The sequence below is a fragment of the Somniosus microcephalus genome, chromosome 13, assembly GCF_052327205.1.
Source record: "Somniosus microcephalus isolate GS21.2 chromosome 13, FLI_Smic_1.0, whole genome shotgun sequence".
Classification (NCBI taxonomy): Eukaryota; Metazoa; Chordata; class Chondrichthyes; order Squaliformes; family Somniosidae; genus Somniosus; species Somniosus microcephalus.
In genome coordinates, this window is record NC_140999.1 from 3,484,710 (window position 1) to 3,505,852 (window position 21,143).

The following is a 21,143-nucleotide window of genomic DNA, read 5'->3' on the forward strand; positions in this document are numbered from 1 at the left end:
AAAGGCGCTAGTGAGCCTCTGTAGTTTCAGTTTCCCGATTGACTTCATTCAGTAAAGACTTGTTTTGTTCAACTCCTGCTGTCCGTGTCTCAATCATTCACGGACATAATAGATTCCACACGCACTTGACGCTCACTGGGGGACGGGCTCCACACGCACTTGACGCTCACTGGGGGATGGGCTCCACACGCACTTGACGCTTGATACGCTTCTCAATTAATCCATAAAAAGCGATGAATTAGGATGGTAATGAAAAGGTTTTTATTAACTAAAGAACAGAGCATGCCTCTCGTGGATGACTGGTTCCAGGAAGGAAGTGGATTGCCGAGCAGTCACCTTTATACCAGGTCATGTAGGCGGAGCCATGGGTGGAGCCAGCTGAGGCATGCATTGGTACACAGTGAGTAGCAAGAGGTAACAATGTGTAATAACGATAACAGTAGTGAACAACAGTGAACAACAATGAAAACGATAACAGTGGTTTACCACAGTCACCCCTTGTTTAAAATTGAGTCCGGCGGGGTGAAGTGTACTAAAAGTTCGTGTAGGTAAGTCTATCAGGAGGCCTTGTATGCCATCCTGATCATCGTAGCAGCGGCGGCGGTGGTGCAGTATCCAACGTCGAATCTGGTGTCTGAGTGGTCAACGAAGGGTCCTGGGGCTCCGGCATGCCGTCTACAGGGGTTAGGTTGGGAGTAGTGGTGGAGAATAACGGTGGTGATTCAGGGGCACCCGAGGGTGCGAGGTCTCGTATGGAGACCGTGTCCTCCCACCCGTCTGGGTATGCCACGTAGGCATACTGGGTGTTGGCGTGTAGGAGGTTCACCCTCTCGACCAGGGGGTCCATTTTATGGGTCCTCACGTGCCTCCGCAGTAGGACGGGCCCAGGAGAAGTCAGCCATGTCGGTAGCGAGGTTCCCGATGTGGACTTCCTGGGGAAAATGAACATTTGCTCATGAGGGGTGGCATTAGTGGCAGTACAAAGCAGTGACCGGATGGAGTGGAGCGCCGCAGGGAGGACCTCCTGCCAGCGAGAGGTCGGAAGGCCCTTAGATTTTAAGGCTAAGAGGACGGCCTTCCAAAGCGTCGCGTTCTCTCTTTCCACCTGGCCGTTCCCCCAGGGGTTGTAGCTGGTGGTCCTGCTCGTAGCAATACCTCTCGCGAGCAGGTACTGATGAAGTTCGTCGCTCATGAAAGGTGAGCCCCGGTCGCTAGGTATATAGCTAGGGAACCCAAACAAGGCGAAGAGGTCATTCAGACATTTGATGACCGTGGTACTGGTCATGTCTGGGCAAGGGATGGCAAAAGGGAAACGGGAGTACTCATCAACTATGTTGAGGAAGTACATGTTGCGGTCAGAGGAAGGGAGAGGCCCCTTAAAGTCGATGCTCAAGCGCTCGAAGGGGCGAGTGGCCTTGATCAGGCGTGCTCTGTCTGGCCTATAAAAATGCGGTTTGCATTCGGCACAGATTTGGCAGTTCCTGGTCATAGTCCTGACCTCCTCGATGGAGTAGGGCAGGTTGCGGGCCTTAATGAAATGGCAGAATCTGGTGACCCCGGGGTGGCAGAGGTCATTGTGGAGGGTCTGCAGTCTATCAACTTGCGCGTTGGCGCATGTACCTCGTGATAGAGCATCTGGGGGCTCATTGAGTTTCCCGGGCCGGTACAAGATATCGTACTTGTAGGTGGAGAGTTCAATTCTCCACCTCAAGATCTTGTCGTTCTTGATTTTGCCCCTCTGCTTATTATTGAACATAAAAGCAACTGAACGCTGGTCAGTGAGAAGGGTAAATCGTTTTCCGGCCAGGTAATGCCTCCACTGTCGCACTGCTTCCACAATAGCCTGGGCCTCCTTTTCGACAGAGGAGTGTCGAATCTCGGGGCCCTGGAGGGTCCTTGAGAAAAAGGCCACGGGTCTCCCCGCCTGGTTAAGGGTTACAGCTAGGGCGAAGTCGGATGCATCGCTCTCCACTTGGAAAGGGATGGACTCATCCACTGCGTGCATTGTGGCCTTCGCAATATCACTCTTAATAAGAGTGAAGGCTGCACACGCCTCAGATGTCAGGGGGAAGGAGGTGGACTTGATGAGGGGTCTGGCTTTGTCCGCATAGTTGGGCACCCACTGAGCATAGTAAGAGAAAAACCCCAGGCATCTCTTCAGTGCTTTTTGGCAGTGGGGGAGGGGGAGCTTCATAAGGGGGCGCATTCTGTCGGGGTCGGGCCGATGACTCCGTTCTCCACTACGCAGCCGAGAATGGCAAGGCGCGTGGTGCGAAACATACATTTGTCCTTATTGTATGTTAAATTCAGCCGCTGGGCCGTACGGAGGAATTTCTCTAGATTAATGTCATGGTCCTGCTGGTCGTGGCCGCAGATGGTGACGTTATCCAGATAGGGAAAGGTGGCCTGCAGCGCGTTCTGGTCAACCATCCGGTCCATCTCCCTTTGGAAGACCGAAACCCCGTTGGTGACGCCGAAGGGAACCCTAAGGAAGTGGTAGAGGCGGCCGTTTGCCTCGAAGGCAGTATACTGGCGGTCCTCAGGGCGGATAGGGAGTTGGTGGTATGCTGACTTAAGGTCAATGGTGGAGAATACCCTGTATTGCGCAATCTGATTGACCATATCAGATATGCGGGGAAGGGGGTACGCGTCCAGCTGAGTGTACCGGTTTATGGTTTGGCTGTAGTCAATGACCAGGCGGTTTTTATTGCCGGTCTTAACGACTACAACCTGGGCTCGCCAGGGGCTGGTGCTCCCTTCGATAATGCCCTCCTTCAGGAGCCGCTCCACCTCAGAGCTAATAAAAGCTCTGTCCCTGGCGCTGTACCACCTGCTCTTGGTAGCGATGGGTTTACAGTCGCGGGTGAGGTTAGCGAACAAGGGAGGGGGGGAGACTTTGAGTGTGGAAAGACTGCAAATGGTGCGCGGCGGGCGATTTAAAAGCTGTTGGTTGCAGACTGTGAGTGGGGGGAGGGGTCCACCGTATGCCAATGTGACACTTTTAAGGTGGCACTGAAAATCCAACCCTAGCAGAACGGCAGCGCAAAGACGGGGCAGGACAAGAAGTTTAAAATTTTTATATACCGTGCCCCTAACCGAAAGGGTCACCACACAGTAGCCGCCGACGTCCGTTGAATGGGACTTGGACGCCATAGAAATCCGGTGGCGCGTTGGCAGGACCGTGAGGGAGTGGCTACGCACCGTGTCGGGGTGAATAAAACTCTCCGTGCTCCCGCTGGCAAACAGGCAAGTAGTGGCGCGGCCGTTTACCGTAATGTCCATCATGGACCTGGACAGATGATGAGGGAGAGCTTGATCCAGCGTAACGGAGGCCAGTGTATGGCTGAGTGAGCCGATGTGGTCGTCAGACGAGATGGTGGTCGAGTCCGGAGACAAAATGGCGGTTGAGTGCGGTGGGCAAAATGACGGCGGCCATGATTCCGATCCCCACGCGGCCGGAGGTGCACAAAATGGCGGATAAGATGGCTGCCCCCACGGTTCACACGCGGCGCTGCTGGCGTTCGCGGGTTTCCCTCTGCAGGCGTTGGCGTAATGGCCTTTCTTCCCGCAGCCAGAGCAGGTAGCGGTCTTCGCCGGGCAGCGCGCTCTAGGGTGTTTTAACTGGCCACAGAAATAGCATTTTTGGGCCTGGTTACGGGACATCGCTGCAGTAGTTGGTACCGGGGGCGGCGGTCCCAGTTGATTTCGGGACATCGCTGCAGTAGTTGGTACCGGGGGCGGCGGTCCCATGTCCCAAGGTCGCGATGACCATGGCGCGGCACCGTTACGTGAGTATGCTTCGAGGTTTCGGTGGGCCGCATCTAATGAGAGTGCGAGGGCTACGGCCGTCTTCAGGTCGAGCTCCTTGCTTTCGAGCAGTCTCTGCCGGGAGTAGTCGGACTGGAGGCCCTTAACGAAGGCATCACAGATAAGTCCCTCCGCGTGCGCCGCAGCCGATACCGCCTTACAGTCGCAGTCCCTGCAGAGTGTCTGTAACGCCCGTAAAAATGCCTCTACCGATTCCCCCGGTTGCTGCCTGCGGGATCCCAGGAGGTGTCTGGCGTAAATCGTATTCACTGGGCCCGTGTATTGCCCTTTTAGCAGGTCGAGAGCCGCCGTGTACGTAGTAGCGTCCCGGATGAGTGTATATACTTGAGGGCTCACCTGGGCGGTCAGAACTTTTAATTTGTTCTCCTCTGATATCACGGCGGAGGCTTCTAGGAAGGATTCAAAACAGCTCAGCCAGTGTTCAAAATTGGTAGCTGAACCCGCCGCTTGAGGGTCGAGGTCCAGGCATGCTGGTCGAAGGGCTCGCAGCAACGCCTGCTGTTGTTGCTGTTGCTGCTGTTCAGGTCCCGACATTTTAATTTAGTTAATAAAATTGATACGCTTATCAATTAATCCATAAAAAGCGATGAATTAGGATAGTAATGAAAAGGTTTTTATTAACTAAAGAACAGAGCATGCCTCTCGTGGATGACTGGTTCCAGGAAGGAAGTGGGTTGCCGAGCAGCCACCTTTATACCAGGTCATGTAGGCGGAGCCATGGGTGGAGCCAGCTGAGGCATGCATTGGTACACAGTGAGTAGCAAGAGGTAACAATGTGTAATAACGATAACAGTAGTGAACAACAATGAAAACGATAACAGTGGTTTACCACAACGCTCACTGGGGGACGAGCTCCACACGCACTGACTCTCGCTGCGGTATGGGTTCTACAGACACTGACTCTCGCTGGGGTACGGGCTCCACAGACAGTGACTCTCGCTGGGGTACGTGTTCCACAGACAGTGACTCTCGCTGGGGTACGGGTTCCACAGACACTGACTCTCGCTGGGGTACGGGTTCCATAGAGTGACTCTCGCTGGGGTACGGGTTCCACAGACACTGACTCTCACTGGGGTACGAGTTCCATACACACTGACTCTCAATGGAGTACAGGTTCCACAGGGACTCACTCGGGTAATGGTTCCACGGGGTCAGAGCCCGTGGAACACGTACCCCATTGAGAGTCAATGTCTGTGGAACCCGTACCCCACTGAGAGTCAGTGTGTGTGGAACCCGTGCCCCAGTGAGAGTCCGTGTGTGTGGAACCCGTACCCCAGTGAGAGTCAGTGTCTGTGGAACCCGTACCTCAGTGGGAGTCAGTGTCTGTGGAACCCGTACCCCAGTGAGAGTCAGAGCCTGTGGAACCCGTACCCCAGTGAGAGTCAGTGTAGAGGGAACCCGTACCCCAGTGAGAGTCAGTGTAGAGGGAACCCGTACCCCAGTGAGAGCCAGTGCATCTGGAACCTATACCCCAGTGAGAGTCAGTGTCTGTGGAACCCGTACTCCAGTGAAAGTCACTGTCTGTGGAACCCGTACCCCAGTGAGAGTCAGTGCCTGTGTAGCCCGTACCCCAGTGAGAGTCAGTGCCAGTAGAACCCTTACCCCAGTGAGAGTCAGTGCCAGTAGAACCCTTACCCGAGTGAGAGTCAGTGCCCATGGAATCCGTACCCCAGTGAGAGAGTCACTGCCTGTGGAACCCATACCCCAATGAGATTCAGTGTCTGTGGAACCCGTACCCCAGTGAGAATAAGAATCTGTGGAACCCATACCCCAGTGAGAATCAAAGTCTGTGACACCTGTACCCAAGTGAGAGGCAGTGTTTGTGGAACCCGTACCCCAGTGAGAGTCAGTGTTTGTGGAACCCGTACCCCAGTGAGAGTCAGTGTTTGTGGAACCCGTACCCCAGTGAGAGTCAGTGTTTGTGGAACCCGTACCCCAGTGAGAGTCAGTGCCTGTGGAACCCGTACCCCAGTGAGAGTCAGTGTGTGAGGAACCCATACCCCAGTGAGAGTCAGTATGTGAGGAACCCGTACCCCAGTGAGAGTCAGTGTGTGAGGAACCCATACCCCAGTGAGAGTCAGTATGTGAGGAACCCGTACCCCAGTGAGAGTCAGTGCGTGAGGAACCCATACCCCAGTGAGAGTCAGTGCCATCGTGAAAGTAGGACAAAAGATTGACATGAATGGTATCAGAGGCTAGTTTTGTGTGACACAGTTTAATTTCATACCATTACATCTGAGAATTTTCAAAAACATAATTTATATCTGTAACTATGTACAATTATTGACAGTATTTACACTCGAGATCTTCAGCAGGTAAGACTCACCCAACCCCCACATCTGCTCCGACTGTCTGCCGACCAGCCCCTCTCCCCGGCCTCGAACCCACCACTTCACTCGCCCGACACTTCCCTGTGTCTTCGCTATTAAGGGGTGTGGTTGTCAGGTTGTGGAGGCTGTCAGTGCGACAGTGTGAAAGAAAAGATCAACAAATCTGCTGTTTCGCTTCGAGTCAGTTCCACATCCAGATTCACGGCTTTAAACCGGCGTGCTTCGTTCTACACTGGGAGTCGGATTTGAACGTCCTGCTTCTGTTTATACGGCAGTGTCAGAGGCCTGGATCATGTCTCCTTCCATCTTCACTTCTCTCTCGCTCGGTTCTCTGCAGAACTTCCGGCACATTCCGTGCTGGAGCGACCAGCATCAACCGTTGGTCGTTTAGGAGCTGGGGAGTCTGAAATGCCATTCGGAGAATTATTTCTCACGGGTAGGAGCGGTGGAGGGAGGGGGACGGAGACAACGCTCTCCGGCCATTTTCTGCAATATGAAGGGCGAGTGTGCGCAGTGGTCAACTATCTCGGTCAGCAGGGGTCAGGTTCCTGGGACAAGGCTCCATGGTGACCGCAACTCCCACTCCACTGCGTCCAGTGGGCATGTTGGTTACCTCCCTCCACTCGTTCCTCTCTGGCTCGTAACATTCCACACTGTCGAGGAAACCCTTCTGATTAAAGCCTCCTACACATTTGGGGGAAGAAGAAATTATTCCAATTGTTAATGTTTAGAAGCTAAAGTTGTGGCAAGTCCAGTGGTTCGCTCCCAAAACACCATCCAAACTGGTACTGAGGTACGCGGACTGGGGTGGTAATGTTACTAGCAGAGGAAGAGGCCATTCGGCCCAATCCCAAGCTAATCCCACTGCCCCGCTCTCTCCATAACCCTGTATCAATCCCAAACTAATCCCACTGCCCCGCTCTCTCCATAACCCTGTATCAATCCCAAACTAATCCCACTGTCCTGCTCTCTCCATAGCCCTGTATCAATCCCAAACTAATCCCACTGCTCCGCTCTCTCCCCATAGCCCTGCATCAATCCCAAACTAATCCCACTGCCACACTCTCCCCATAGCCCTGTATCAATCCAAACTAATCCCACTGCCCCGCTCTCTCTCCATAGCCGTTATCAATCCCAAACTAATCCCACTGCCCCACTCTCTCTCCATAACCCTGCATCAATCCCAAACTAATCCCACTGCCCCGCTCTCTCCCCATAGCCCTGCATCAATCCCAAACTAATCCCACTGCCCTGCTCTCCCCATAGCCCTGTATCAATCCAAACTAATCCCACTGCCCCGCTCTCCCCATAACCCTGTATCAATCCCAAACTAATCCCACTGCCACACTCTCTCCCCATAGCCGTTATCAATCCCAAACTAATCCCACTGCCACGCTCTCTCTCCATAACCCTGCATCAATCCCAAACTAATCCCACTGCCCCGCTCTCTCCCCATAGCCCTGCATCAATCCCAAACTAATCCCACTGCCCCGCTCTCCCCATAGCCCTGCATCAATCCCAAACTAATCCCACTGCCCTACTCTCCCCATAGCCCTGCATCAATCCCAAACTAATCCCACTGCCCCGCTCTCTCCCCATAGCCCTGTATCAATCCCAAAACTAATCCCACTGCCCTGCTCTCTCCCCATAGCCCTGCATCAATCCCAAATTAATCCCACTGCCCCGCTCTCTCCCCATAGCCCTGTATCAATCCCAAACTAATCCCACTGTCCCGCTCTCTCCCCATAGCCCTGCATCAATCCCAAACTAATCCCACTGCCCCACTCACTCCCCATAGCCCTGTATCAATCCCAAACTAATCCCACTGTCCCGCTCTCTCCCCATAGCCCTGTATCAATCCCAAACTAATCCCACTGCCCCACTGTCCCGCTCTCTCCCCATAGCCCTGTATCAATCCCAAACTAATCCCACTGCCCCACTCTCTCTCCATAGCCCTGTATCAATCCCAAACTAATCCCACTGCCCCGCTCTCTCCCCATAACCCTGCATCAATCCCAAACTAATCCCACTGCCCCGCTCTTCCCATAGCCCTGTATCAATCCCAAACTAATCCCACTGCCCTGCTCACTCCCCATAGCCCTGTATCAATCCCAAACTAATCCCACTGCCCCGCTCTTCCCATAGCCCTGTATCAATCCCAAACTAATCCCACTGCCCTGCTCACTCCCCATAGCCCTGTATCAATCCCAAACTAATCCCACTGCCCTGCTCACTCCCCATAGCCCTGTATCAATCCCAAACTAATCCCACTGCCCCGCTCTCTCCCCATAGCCCTGTATCAATCCCAAACTATTCCCACTGTCCCACTCTCTCCCCATAGCCCTGTACCTTCCTCTGCCTCGTGTTAATCCACTTTACCCTCAATAGATGCGATGGTCTCGGCCTCAATCACTCCCTGTGGCAAAGCGTTCCAGGCTCCAACAACTCTGTGGGTAAAGAAATTTCTCCTAAACTTCCTCCTCTCGCTCAGCGACAATGTTAAACTGAAAATAACAACAGAAAACGCTGGAAAAACTCAGCAGGTCAGGCAGCATCCGTGGAGAGAGAAAGAGTATTAACATTTCAGGTCAAAGACCTTTCGTCAGAATGTTAAACTGATGTCCGCTCATCACCAAAAAGAGGTTTTTAAAATGTGATGGGTTTTAAAAAGCTCCATTAAATCTCGTCTCAGCGACAGTGAAAACACTCCCCGTATCTCAAGTCTCTCCTCATATCTACAGTGCCAATAACTGCAACTGTGGCTAATGGTTTGTGAAAGTTTATCATTCCTTCTTGTTTTTTAATCTGGCTTTATCGGCCTGTGTCAGCCGTGGCTCAGTGGGCAGCACTCTCGTCTGAGTCAGAAGGTCGTGGGTTCAAGTCCCACTCCAGAGACTTGAGCACAAAAATCTAAGGTGACACTCCAGTGCAGTGCTGAGGGGGCGCCGCACTGTCGGAGGTGCCGTCTTTCAGATGAGACGTTAAACCGAGGCCCCATCTGCTCTCTCATGTGGGCGTAAAAGTGTTGTGTATGTAATATGTGTGCTACTTTGAACCTATGGACAGGACTGCACTACTTGTTGGGCGTAGTGATACGCAGTACCACTCCTGGCCATAGGGGTATAAATAGTACTGTGGGTACTGATCCCCCTCAGTTCCCGCCTGTGGGCATGAAGTAAAGACCTACGTATAGTCCCTACCTCCAACCAGTAAAGACCTGTTTTATTGTTACTGATTAAGTCTGAGTATTAATTACTTGAACAACTCACAGACTTAACACTGGCGACGAATCAGGTTCTTACCCTGCGGCAGTTGAAGAGAGGTTTCAAACATCACCACCCCACTAGAAGCGACAGGCTTTAGGACTCTGAAGCCTCCATCAGCGACTGACAGCTTCCAGCGACTGACAGAAGTCTTTCTGCAGTTTCCTTGTTCAACCTAGGTGGTGGGGTAAGCCCTGCAGTGTTGGCTGCAAAGACAGGGCTGGGGAAGTTGGAGAAGATAAGGGCGATCGCAATCCCTGATAAGAGCCGCGGTGAAACGCGCGAGCGGGTAAGCCAGAGCCCGGGAGGGAGCGAGCAAGAGCCGCTTCGGTCGGGAGCCACTTCGCGATCCAGCGATCGCATCCGCTGATAAGGGCAGCACTCGGGCGATCGCGGCGAAGATAAGGGCCGCACTCGAGGGCTGAAGGGAGACGGCGTCGGGGGACGGGTGAAGACCGCCAAGCGCGGGAAAACCGCCATTTTGTGGGCGGAGGACGACGGCAAGAGCGGGAAGCCGCCATCTTTGATAACAAGTAAACAAAATAAAATCTGAGAAATTGCAAATCTACAATGCCTAAACACGGGAATATTAGCACCTTTGATAGTGACCTCGAAGATTGGGCCATATATGTTGAAAGAGTAAAAAATTATTGTAAGGCCAATAAAATTCATGACCAAGATAAAGCTCTAACATTATTAAATTTAATGGGTGCGAAGACATACGGGCAATTGAAACACCTGTTATCACCAGATGAACCGGCGGATAAGACGTTCGATGAGATTGTTACTGTCCTGAAAGATCATCTAAACCCCACGCCGCTGATGCTAGCGGAACGATTTAAATTTTACGACAGAAGGCAGCTACAGCATGAAAGCAATGCTTATTATTTGCTGGAATTGCGTAAATTAGCGAAATATTGCCAGTTTGGAACGGGACTGACAGAGGCACTTCGAGACAAATTTGTGTGTGGTTTATTTAAACAGGATACACAAAAGCGACTGCTCGAGGAGAATGAGCTGACGCTTGAGAAGGCGGTCACTATGGCAGCAGCACACGAAGCCGCAGCGAGAGGCACGGCAGTAATGCAGCTACGGTCACCGGAGCTCAGTGCACACAAATTGGGTGTGAGTTCTGGCAAATGTTATCGTTGTGGAAAGACAACGCATGATCAGAACCAGTGTTGGTTTAAAAACCAAGAATGTAGAACTTGTGGTAGGCTTGGACATATAGCTAGAGTATGCAGGTCAGGGAAGAAGACCAGCAACAAGAAGTCACCGCAAGGAAAATACGCAAAGGTACACAAGGTGACCGAACAGGAGTCCGATTCAGACGCTAGCAGTAATGAACTGGCTAGCTTAAGAGTACTCAACGCTGGTAAGGGTGCAGACCTCCAGACAATTTGGGTCACTCTTCAGATAGAAGGAGTCCAAGTAAAACTGGAATTGGACACTGGATCGGCATTGACGGTCATAAATAAGAAAGATTACGGAAAGTTATTCCAACATATTCCCCTACAGGATACGGGGATTATATTGAAAACATACACGGGGCAAAGAGTGTACCCCATCGGGAAAATAGAGGTTGCAGTGGTCCACAAGGGCGAAGACAGTCAAATAATGGACTTATATGTGATATCTGAAGGAGGTTCTCCACTACTAGGACGGGAGTGGATTAGGAAAATGAATATGGACTGGCATTTCCTACAAACAATAACGAGTGAGAACTCGGTGAAGATAGTCGGCCCAGACTCTGGAACGGATGATGGTAAGCCCAACTCAGGTGCAAAAGACAAAGTTTCAGCACAGAATTCCACTGAGCAACAACAACATAGTTTAACTGTGGATTCTGAGTCTGGCAAGTCTACTGATGTGCCCATTTCTGAGGGACACCGGGCTCGAACTCAACTCCATTTCAAACTACAACAGCAATTAGAACAAATGCTTCGCCGTTGTGAGCAAGAGTTGAATGCAACGAAAGAGTTCTTTGATATAGAGTTGGAGAATCTGGAAAGACAACAGAAGCAGCTGATGGAGAAAATGGAGCAGGAGCACACAAAACGTCTGATGTCAGAGGAGTTAACAGTCAGCCAACTCCTGCATATGCTGAAGGACAGGACTCTGAAATGGGAAAAACTTGAACACGAACTTCAATATTCAAACGAAAGGGGTTCGGAGCTCTCAAAGGTTATTGGAAGAGCTGAGGTGGCAACACAGACTGAGATGACTGCAACAGAGCAGCCCTTGGATGCCAAAAGTACGCTGACTCACGTCAACGTAGAACAACAGACCGCTGAAACAGCTGCTCCGGTAGAGGGATTGAATAGTCCGATCAATCAATCTCCAAAAGAAGTTGAAGTAGTAAAATCTCAAATGAGGTCATTAGTAAACGACTTGCTGAAAGCCCAGAAAAAGCTGGATGAAGAGGTACGCATGAAGAAGTCTCTTCAGGAAAGATGTCTGGACTTGGAACAAAAGCTGGCTAACGCCCAGCTGGGTATGGAGGAAATAGAAGACCCTCTCGCTGGCCTAGATCAGGACGACACCGAATATTACTATGTCCTGTCCTGCCCAACTTGTAACTTCGACTCCCACCATACAGAAATCATGGAGGAGCACCGAAAGTCTACGGAACATCGGGAGAAGGTGGCTCTACTACGGAAAAAGGAGGGAGAGAAGGAGGAACTGCGCATGCAGCTGGCAGCTGACAGTGGAGCCCAGAGAGTCTCCAAGAAGCAGAAAAGGAAAAGTCGAAACAGAAGATGACCCATCTGAACCATTATTACCTCTACCAGATCACACACGTGGTCCCTCCGAACGGAGCCAATTCAGTTCGGAAGTTCAAACTGTTAAATCCATGGAAGGACTATTGAATGAGTCACTCCAGCAACGTGAACCGACTCCACCACAGAGATTGAATCTGTGAACTGTTTTCCGCAGAGACTGAATCTGTGATCTGTTTCGACATGAAGTTATCTATGTATCTATGTTATTCTGTTATGTAAACCTGAAGTTATATATGTATATATGTTATGTTAAATGGGGAGATGACTGTAAAGCTAGGAAGGGAGGAATGTTGTGTATGTAATATGTGTGCTACTTTGAACCTATGGACAGGACTGCACTACTTGTTGGGCGTAGTGATACGCAGTACCACTCCTGGCCATAGGGGTATAAATAGTACTGTGGGTACTGATCCCCCTCAGTTCCCGCCTGTGGGCATGAAGTAAAGACCTACGTATAGTCCCTACCTCCAACCAGTAAAGACCTGTTTTATTGTTACTGATTAAGTCTGAGTATTAATTACTTGAACAACTCACAGACTTAACAAAAAGATCCCGTGGTATTATTTTGAAGAGGAGCAGGGGGAGTCCTGGGGCCAATATTTATCCCTCAACCAACATCACTAAAGCAGATTATCTGGCCATTATCACATTGCTGTTTGTGGGAGCTTGCGGTGCGCAAATTGGCTGCCACGTTTCCTACATGTGACTACACTTCAAAAGTACTTCATTGGCTGTAAAGCGCTTTGGGATGTCCTGAGGTCGTGACAGGTGCTATAGAAATGCAAGTCTTTCTTTACCTGTGATCACACTCCCGAGGAATTGTGTAATTGACCCTCTAAGTCTCGTTGTGTACACCTCTATTCCTCGTGTTACCTCATGCTCATTCCCATTAAACTGCACTTCAGATTCCATCCCAGGTCTGTGCTGATTTCACCTATAACAAGCAGTAGAAGCTCTAAAATTAGATTATTACAACCCCCCCCCCCCCCACCACCCCCGAGATCTCTGCACTCCTCCAATTCTGGCCTCTTGAGCATCCCTGATTCCCAGCGTTCCACCATTGGCGGCCGTGCCTTCAGCTGCCTGGGCCCCATAGCTCTGGAATTCCCTCCCTAAACCTCTCCGCCTCTCTCCCCTCCTTTAAGATGCTTCTTAAAACCTACCTCTTTGACCCAGCTTTTGGTCACCTGTCCTAGTATCTCCTCAGTTCTGACGAAGGGTCACCGACCTGAAACGTTAACTCTGTTTCTCTCTCCACAGATGCTGCCTAACCTGCTGAGCATTTTCAGCATTTTCTGTTTTTATTTCAGATTTCCAGCATCCGCCATATTTTGCTTTTGTGCCAATATCTCCTTATGTGGCTCGGTGTCAAATTTTGTTTGATAACGCTCCCGTGAAGCGCCTTGGGATGTTTTACTAAGTTTATGAAGCTATAAAAATGAAAGTTGTTGTTGCTGCTACTGTAGAAAACCAGCCAGGGTTCCCGCTGCCGGTCACTGTCCCATTGCAAAGTGCCTGTTCCGAGCCCTCATGGGGAATATCTGCAGTAGAGTGCGTGCGATGCTATCACAATGTACGAGAGAGGTTGGGCAGGAGCAGCAATAAGGAGGGCAACTCCGATTGTGTTTCCCTCACTTGCCTTTCCCATCTGAAGGCAGCGACTCTAGCTGGGGTGAGGCTTCACTTCCCGCACCTTTCCAATGTGGGTCCAGAGTGTGAGTGGATTATTTCAGCAAAGGTGCATCGCAGCAGAGCCCGATCCCGATCTCACCTGACATTCGCACTCAGGCACTTCCCAGCCGAGGTCACTGGATAATGGGTAGGGGTGCGGCCTATATGGGAACGGGGTGCATTTACTAATGATGGGAGTGGGGCGATATTTGGTTGATTTGTTCCCCATTCAAACTCAGGGGGTGGGCACCGAGGACAAAAGTGTCCCTACTCCTGCACCGGGTGAGATCAGTAACACAGCACAGAGTAAGGATCGAAGCTGGGATCTTTCTGGGCAATCTGAGGCAGTGCATTTCCCAGCGGAGGAAGCGGGGCGTTCCTGGGACACCTACATTTACTAACGGAGTGAGCAGGGCGATCCTGGGACACCTCCCATGGCCCTTACCCAGTGCGTAGATTTTGCCCTGGTATGCAGTCATTCCCATCGCGCTGCGACTGTGCTTCAAACTGGCGACGCTGTCCCATTTATTGGCTTCGATGCTGTACCGCTCAACCGAGGAAAGCTGCTCCCTTCCATCGTAACCCCCGGCAACGTAGATATAATTGTCCAGCGCAGCGACGCCTGAGGAAAGACCGACACAGATCAGAGACAGTATATAACCCACACCCCGACCCTATATAACACACACCCATTACCCTATATAACCCACACCCCGACCCTATATAACCCACACCCATTACCCTATATAACCCACACCCCGACCCTATATAACCCACACCCATTACCCTATATAACCCACACCCATTACCCTATATAACCCACACCCTGACCCTATATAACACACACCCATTACCCTATATAACACACACCCATTACCCTATATAACACACACCCATTACCCTATATAACACACACCCATTACCCTATATAACCCACACCCATTACCCTATATAACCCACACCCCGACCCTATATAACACACACCCATTACCCTATATAACACACACCCATTACCCTATATAACCCACACCCATTACCCTATATAACCCACACCCATTACCCTATATAACCCACACCCCGACCCTATATAACACACACCCATTACCCTATATAACCCACACCCCGACCCTATATAACACACACCCATTACCCTATATAACCCACACCCCGACCCTATATAACCCACACCCATTACCCTATATAACACACACCCATTACCCTATATAACACACACCCATTACCCTATATAACACACACCCTAAATTTTGTTTGATAACACTCCTGTGAAGCGCCTTGGGACGTTTTACTATATTAAAGGCGCTATATAAATACAAGCTGTTGTTGTTGATTATGATAAAATTATGAAGAAACAGGACAGAGTAGATAGAAACAGACTTTTCAGTGATTCCAGAATAAGGGGATATCGATACAAGATTAAATGTACGTAGGAGCAGGAGGAGGCCGTTCAGCCCCTCGAGCCTGTTCCGCCATTCTATCAGTTCATGACTGATCCGCACCTGAACTCCATCTACCCGCCCTTGCTGCACACCCCTCGATACCCTCACCCAATAAAAATCTATCGATCTCAGTCTTCTAAATTTTCAATTGACTCCCAGCACCCACAGCCTTTTGGGGGGGGGTGGGGTGGAGGGGGGGGGGGGGGGTGGGGGGGGGGGGGGGGGGGGGGAGAAAAGTGTTCCAGATTCCCACTCCCCTTTGTGTGAAGAAGTGCTTCCTGACATCACCCCTGAACGGCCTGGCTCTGATTTTAAGGTTATGCCCCCTTGTTCTGGACTAGCCTAATCTGCCATCTGTCCTCATTGATCCCGGGATCATTCTGGTGAATCTGTGCTGCACCCCCGCCAAGGCCAATATATCCTTCCCGAGGTGCGGGGCTCCAGATGGGGTCTAACCCGAGCTCTGTACAGCTGCAATATAACTTCCACCCTTATGTATTCCAGCCCTCGAGATAAAGGCCAACATTTAATTATTTTTTGTACCTGTCCAAAAAGTCACCGCCTTCATGAAAGGAGGGGGGAGGGGTAACCAGAGGGGAGGGGTCGGAATCACAATAGAAGGTGTCCTTTAATTGCCCCAAATCCTCTGTCGGAGACCTCACCTGCTCCACTGCGAACGGTTCCCATCGGGGTGATGGTGCTCCACTCATCCTTCTCAGGACGGTAACACTCCGCGCTGTTCAAACGGTTCCTCCCATCGAATCCACCGACCGCGTACAAGAGTCCATTCCACACCGTTACCCCAGCGCCGATCCGACGCACCCCCATCGGCGCTACGATCGTCCACTGGTTCGTTTCAGGGTCATATCTACAAATGAAATGGCGAGGGAACGTAAACACGGCAGATAGCGGCATCTCGCCTCTAACCTTTGCCAATTCCCCCACACCTCACCTCCTCCCCCGTCAATTATCTCCCCTCCCCTCCAGAAAGTCCCACCCGGCGATGGAGTTCGGGATCCGGGGCAGAGAGAGACGACACTTGCCAGTGTCTCCATTCTCCAGGTGTGAAGTCTGGACGTCAAGTGTCGTCAGGCTAGCCAACTGTGTAGGCATCACCGGCACCATCTTCACCAGAGGCCCAGGCATGCGTATCTTACGGGCGAGGTAACGGGAACGGCCCACCCTCTCTGCTTGGTCTCTAGCCCAGCTCTCCCAGATCCTGGATAGAACCCAGAACTATCTGGTCTAGGAACAGAGGAACAGGAGGAGGCCATTCAGCCCCTCTAGCCTGTTCCGCCATTCAATGAGATCAGGGCTGATCTGTATTTTAACTCCATCTACCCGCTTTGGTTCCGTAACCTTTAAAACACTTACCTAATAAAAATCTATCAATCTCAGTTCTGAAATTTTCAATTGACCCCCAGCCTCGACAGCTTTTTGGGGGAGAGAGTTCCAGATTTCCACCACCCTTTGTGTGAAGAAGTGCTTCCTGACATCACCCCTGAACGGCCTGGCTCTAATTTTAAGGTTCTGCCCCCTTGTTCTGGACTCCCCCCACCAGAAGAAATAGTTTCTCTCGGTCGAGCCCATCAACTCCTTTAATCATCTTAAACACCTCGATCAGATCACCCCTTAATCTTCTAAACTCGAGGGAATACAAGCCCAGTCTGTGCAACCTGGCCTCGGAATTTAACCCTTTCAGCCCTGGTGTCAGTCTGGTGAATCTGCGCTGCTCCCCCTCCGAGGCCGAGATATCCTCCCGAGGGGCGGGGCCCAGAACGGAACCCAGTGTCCAGAGGGGGTCTGACCAGAGCTCGGTACAACAGAAGCTTCACTTCCTCCCCTTTGTATTCAGCCCCCTCGAGATAAAGACCAACATTCCATTCGCCTTTTTAATTATTTTTGTACCTGTCCACCAGCTTTTAGTGATTTCTGTACCTGGACCCCTAAATCTCTCGGCTCCTCCAGTTCCCAGCTTCGCACCATTTAGAGAATACTCTGATCTGTCTTTGCGAGGACCAAGTGGGTGACCTCACGCTTCCCCACATTGAACTCCATCTGCCACAGCTTTGCCCACTCACTGAATCAATCAATGTCCCTTTGTAACTTTCTGCTCCCGTCTACACTACATACTGTGCCACCAAACTAAGCCCCCCCAGCGGCTCACCCCCCCAGCGGCTCGCCCCCCCCAACTGTTCGCCCACCCCCCCAGCTGCTCGCCCCCCCCCCCCAAGCTGCTCGCCCACCCCAAGCGGCTCGCCCCCCCCCCCCCCCCCAGCGGCTCGCCCCCCCACAGCTGCTCGCCCCCCCCCCCCAGCTGCTCGCCCCCCCCCCCAGCCGCTCGCTTGGCCATTCGCTCTGTTAACACTGCCCTCCGTTCTGAGACGGTTAAACCCTGTTGCTCCCAATCCCTCCGTGGTCACTTACTTCTCGGCGCTTTGGTGATGTGAGGACCCCCAGGAGCCCCCAACAGCGTAAATGACTCCGTCGATCACCCCGACTCCCACCCGGTTCCTGGGTATGTTCATTGGTGCCCGTTGAGTCCACTGGTTGGTCATCGGGTTGTAGCAGTCCAGGGCGCCCGTGTCCACATTCTCGCCCTGTGAGTTATTCCTGCCACCCACCGTGTAAAAAAGCCCCAGCACCACGCAAGAGCCCGTCCCGCTGCGTGGCACCGGCATGTCCGCCAAGTGCAGCCAGTGCCCCGTCCTGGGGCTGAAGGCTTCCATGTGTGGCACGGAGCGGTGCAGATACCCACCGGCTACGTAGATGAGCTGGTTCCCCCGCTGTTTGACGGGGGGCAGTGGCTTGCGGAGGTACATCTCCTGGAAGATCTTGGAGAGGAAGTCGCGGCATGTGTTGGCCTTGTTGAGGATCGGGCACTCCTGCAGCTGGTGCTTAAGGAAGCGGAGAGGCAGAGCGTAGATGTGGAGAGCGTTGAGGAGCGCATGGAAGTACTGGGCTCGACCCTCCAGGTCCCAGCGCACCCACTCCATGCACGCCTTGTAGACCTCGGACTCGCACAGCACGTTCAATCCATCCTGACTGATGAGGTTCAGGAGCTGGCAGTGAGTCAGCTTAAAGAATTCCTCCTCCTTTGTCACCTGAGGGAGACAAACCACAGCTCAGGGACGGGTCTGGAACAGCAGCGGGGGAGGGCAGGGGCAAGGGGATGACGAGGGGCGAGGGAAGGGCGGTGTGTGGGGGCGGGAGCCAGGGGAGGCAAGGGAAGGGAGCGAGGGGAGGGCAAGGGAAGGGAGCGAGGGAGGCGAACGCGAGGGGAGGGCGGGGGCGAGGGCGAGGGCGAGGGTGGGAACCAGGTGAAAATGAGACAACTGCAAATAAGGAGAGATAGAGAGTGAGAGACCAGGGAGCGTGTGACAGAGAGAGGTTGATGTTGTTTCAAAAGGCGTTTGATAAAGTACCACATAATAGACTTGTTAGCAAAATTGAAGCTCATGGAATTAAAGGGACAGTGGCAGCGTGGATACAAAATTGGCTAAAGGAAAGAAAGCAGAGAGTAGTGGTGAACGGTTGTTTTTCAGACTGGAGGAAAGTGTACAGTGCTGTCCCCCTGGGGTCGGTATTAGGACCACTGCTCTTTTTGATATATATTAAAGACCTGTACTTGCGTCTACAGGGGCATCATTTCAAAGCTTGCACATGACATGAAACTGAGAAATGTGGTAACCAATGAGGACAACAAAAACAACTTGCATTTATATAGCGCCTTTAATGTAGTAAAACGTCCCAAGGCGCTTCACAGGATTCTGACACCGAGCCACATCAGGAGATATTAGGGCCGATGACCAAAAGCTTGGTCAAAGAGGTCGGTTTTAAGGAGCGTCTTAAAGGAGGAGAGAGGCGGAGAGGTTTAGGGAGGGAATTCCAGAGCTCGGGGCCCAGGCAGCTGAAGGCACGGCCGCCAATGGTGGAGCGATGGGAATCGGGGATGTGCAAGAGGTCAGAATTGGAGGAGCGCAGAGATCTCGGAGGGTTGTAGGGCTGGAGGAGGTTGCACAGATAGGGAGGGGTGAGGGCCAAGGAGGGATTTGAAAACAAGGATGAGAATTTTAAAATCGAGGTGTTGCTGGACCGGGAGCCAATGTAGGTCAGCGAGCACGGGGGGTGATGGGTGAACGGGACTGGGTGTGAGTTAGGACACGGGGCAGTGAGCACAGGGGGTGATGGGTGAACGGGACTGGGTGTGAGTTAGGACACGGGGCAGTGAGCACAGGGGGTGATGGGTGAACGGGACTGGGTGTGAGTTAGGACACGGGGCAGTGAGCACAGGGGGTGATGGGTGAACGGGACTGGGTGCGAGTTAGGACACGGGGCAGTGAGCACAGAGGGTGATGGGTGAACGGGACTGGGTGTGAGTTAGGACATGGGGCAGTGAGCACAGGGGGTGATGGGTGAACGGGACTGGGTGTGAGTTAGGACACGGGGCAGTGAGCACAGGGGGTGATGGGCGAACGGGACTGGGTGTGAGAGTTAGGGCACGGGGCAGTGAGCACAGGGGGTGATGGGCGAACGGGACTGGGTGTGAGAGTTAGGACACGGGGCAGTGAGCACAGGGGGTGATGGGCAAACGGGACTGGGTGTGAGTTAGGACACGGGGCAGTGAGCACAGAGGGTGATGGGTGAACGGGACTGGGTGTGAGTTAGGACACGGGGCAGTGAGCACAGGGGGTGATGGGTGAACGGGACTGGGTGTGAGTTAGGACACGGGGCAGTGAGCACAGGGGGTGATGGGTGAACGGGACTGGGTGTGAGTTAGGACACGGGGCAGTGAGCACAGGGGGTGATGGGCGAACGGGACTGGGTGTGAGTTAGGACACGGGGCAGTGAGCACAGGGGGTGATGGGCGAACGGGACTGGGTGTGAGTTAGGACACGGGGCAGTGAGCACAGAGGGTGATGGGCGAACGGGACTGGGTGTGAGTTAGGACACGGGGCAGTGAGCACAGAGGGTGATGGGTGAACGGGACTGGGTGTGAGTTAGGACACGGGGCAGTGAGCACAGGGGGTGATGGGCAAACGGGACTGGGTGTGAGTTAGGACACGGGGCAGTGAGCACAGGGGGTGATGGGCGAACGGGACTGGGTGTGAGTTAGGACACGGGGCAGTGAGCACAGGGGGTGATGGGTGAACGGGACTCGGTGTGAGTTAGGACACGGGGCAGTGAGCACAGGGGGTGATGGGTGAACGGGACTCGGTGTGAGTTAGGACACGGGGCAGTGAGCACAGGGGGTGATGGGTGAACGGGACTGGGTGTGAGTTAGGACATGGGGCAGTGAGCACAGGGGGTGATGGGTGAACGGGACTGGGTGTGAGTTAGGACACGGGGCAGTGAGCACAGGGGGGCGATGGGTGAACGGGACTTGGTGTGAGTTAGGACACGGGGCAGTGAGCACAGGGGGTGATGGGTGAACGGGACTCGGTGTGAGTTAGGACACGGGGCAGTGAGCACAGGGGGTGATGGGTGAACGGGACTGGGTGAGAGTTAGGACACGGGGCAGTGAGCACAGGGGGTGATGGGTGAACGGGACTGGGTGAGAGTTAGGACACGGGGCAGTGAGCACAGGGGGTGATGGGTGAACGGGACTTGGTGCGAGTTAGGACACGGGGCAGTGAGCACGGGGGGTGATGGGTGAACGGGACTCGGTGTGAGTTAGGACACGGGGCAGTGAGCACAGGGGGTGATGGGTGAACGGGACTGTGTGTGAGTTAGGACACGGGGCAGTGAGCACAGGGGGTGATGGGTGAACGGGACTGGGTGTGAGTTAGGACACGGGGCAGTGAGCACAGG

At 52.8% G+C, this 21,143-nt stretch overlaps 1 protein-coding gene across 1 annotated transcript in view; it reads right to left on the minus strand.

Annotated features, from left to right (window-relative positions):
• Positions 1-6,023: 6,023 nt before the first annotated feature.
• The window catches only part of LOC147107977 (kelch-like ECH-associated protein 1A), a 31,678-nt gene continuing 16,558 nt past the window's right edge, over positions 6,024-21,143 (minus strand). Inside the window, exons 3-6 of the mRNA XM_086004349.1 lie at positions 17,760-18,436; positions 15,995-16,200; positions 14,321-14,497; positions 6,024-6,842 (exon numbers count right to left, since the gene is read on the minus strand). Coding sequence (XP_085860475.1) covers positions 6,676-6,842; positions 14,321-14,497; positions 15,995-16,200; positions 17,760-18,436 — 1,227 coding nt within the window. The 3' untranslated portion in view covers positions 6,024-6,675. The remainder of the gene's footprint in view (positions 6,843-14,320; positions 14,498-15,994; positions 16,201-17,759; positions 18,437-21,143) is intronic.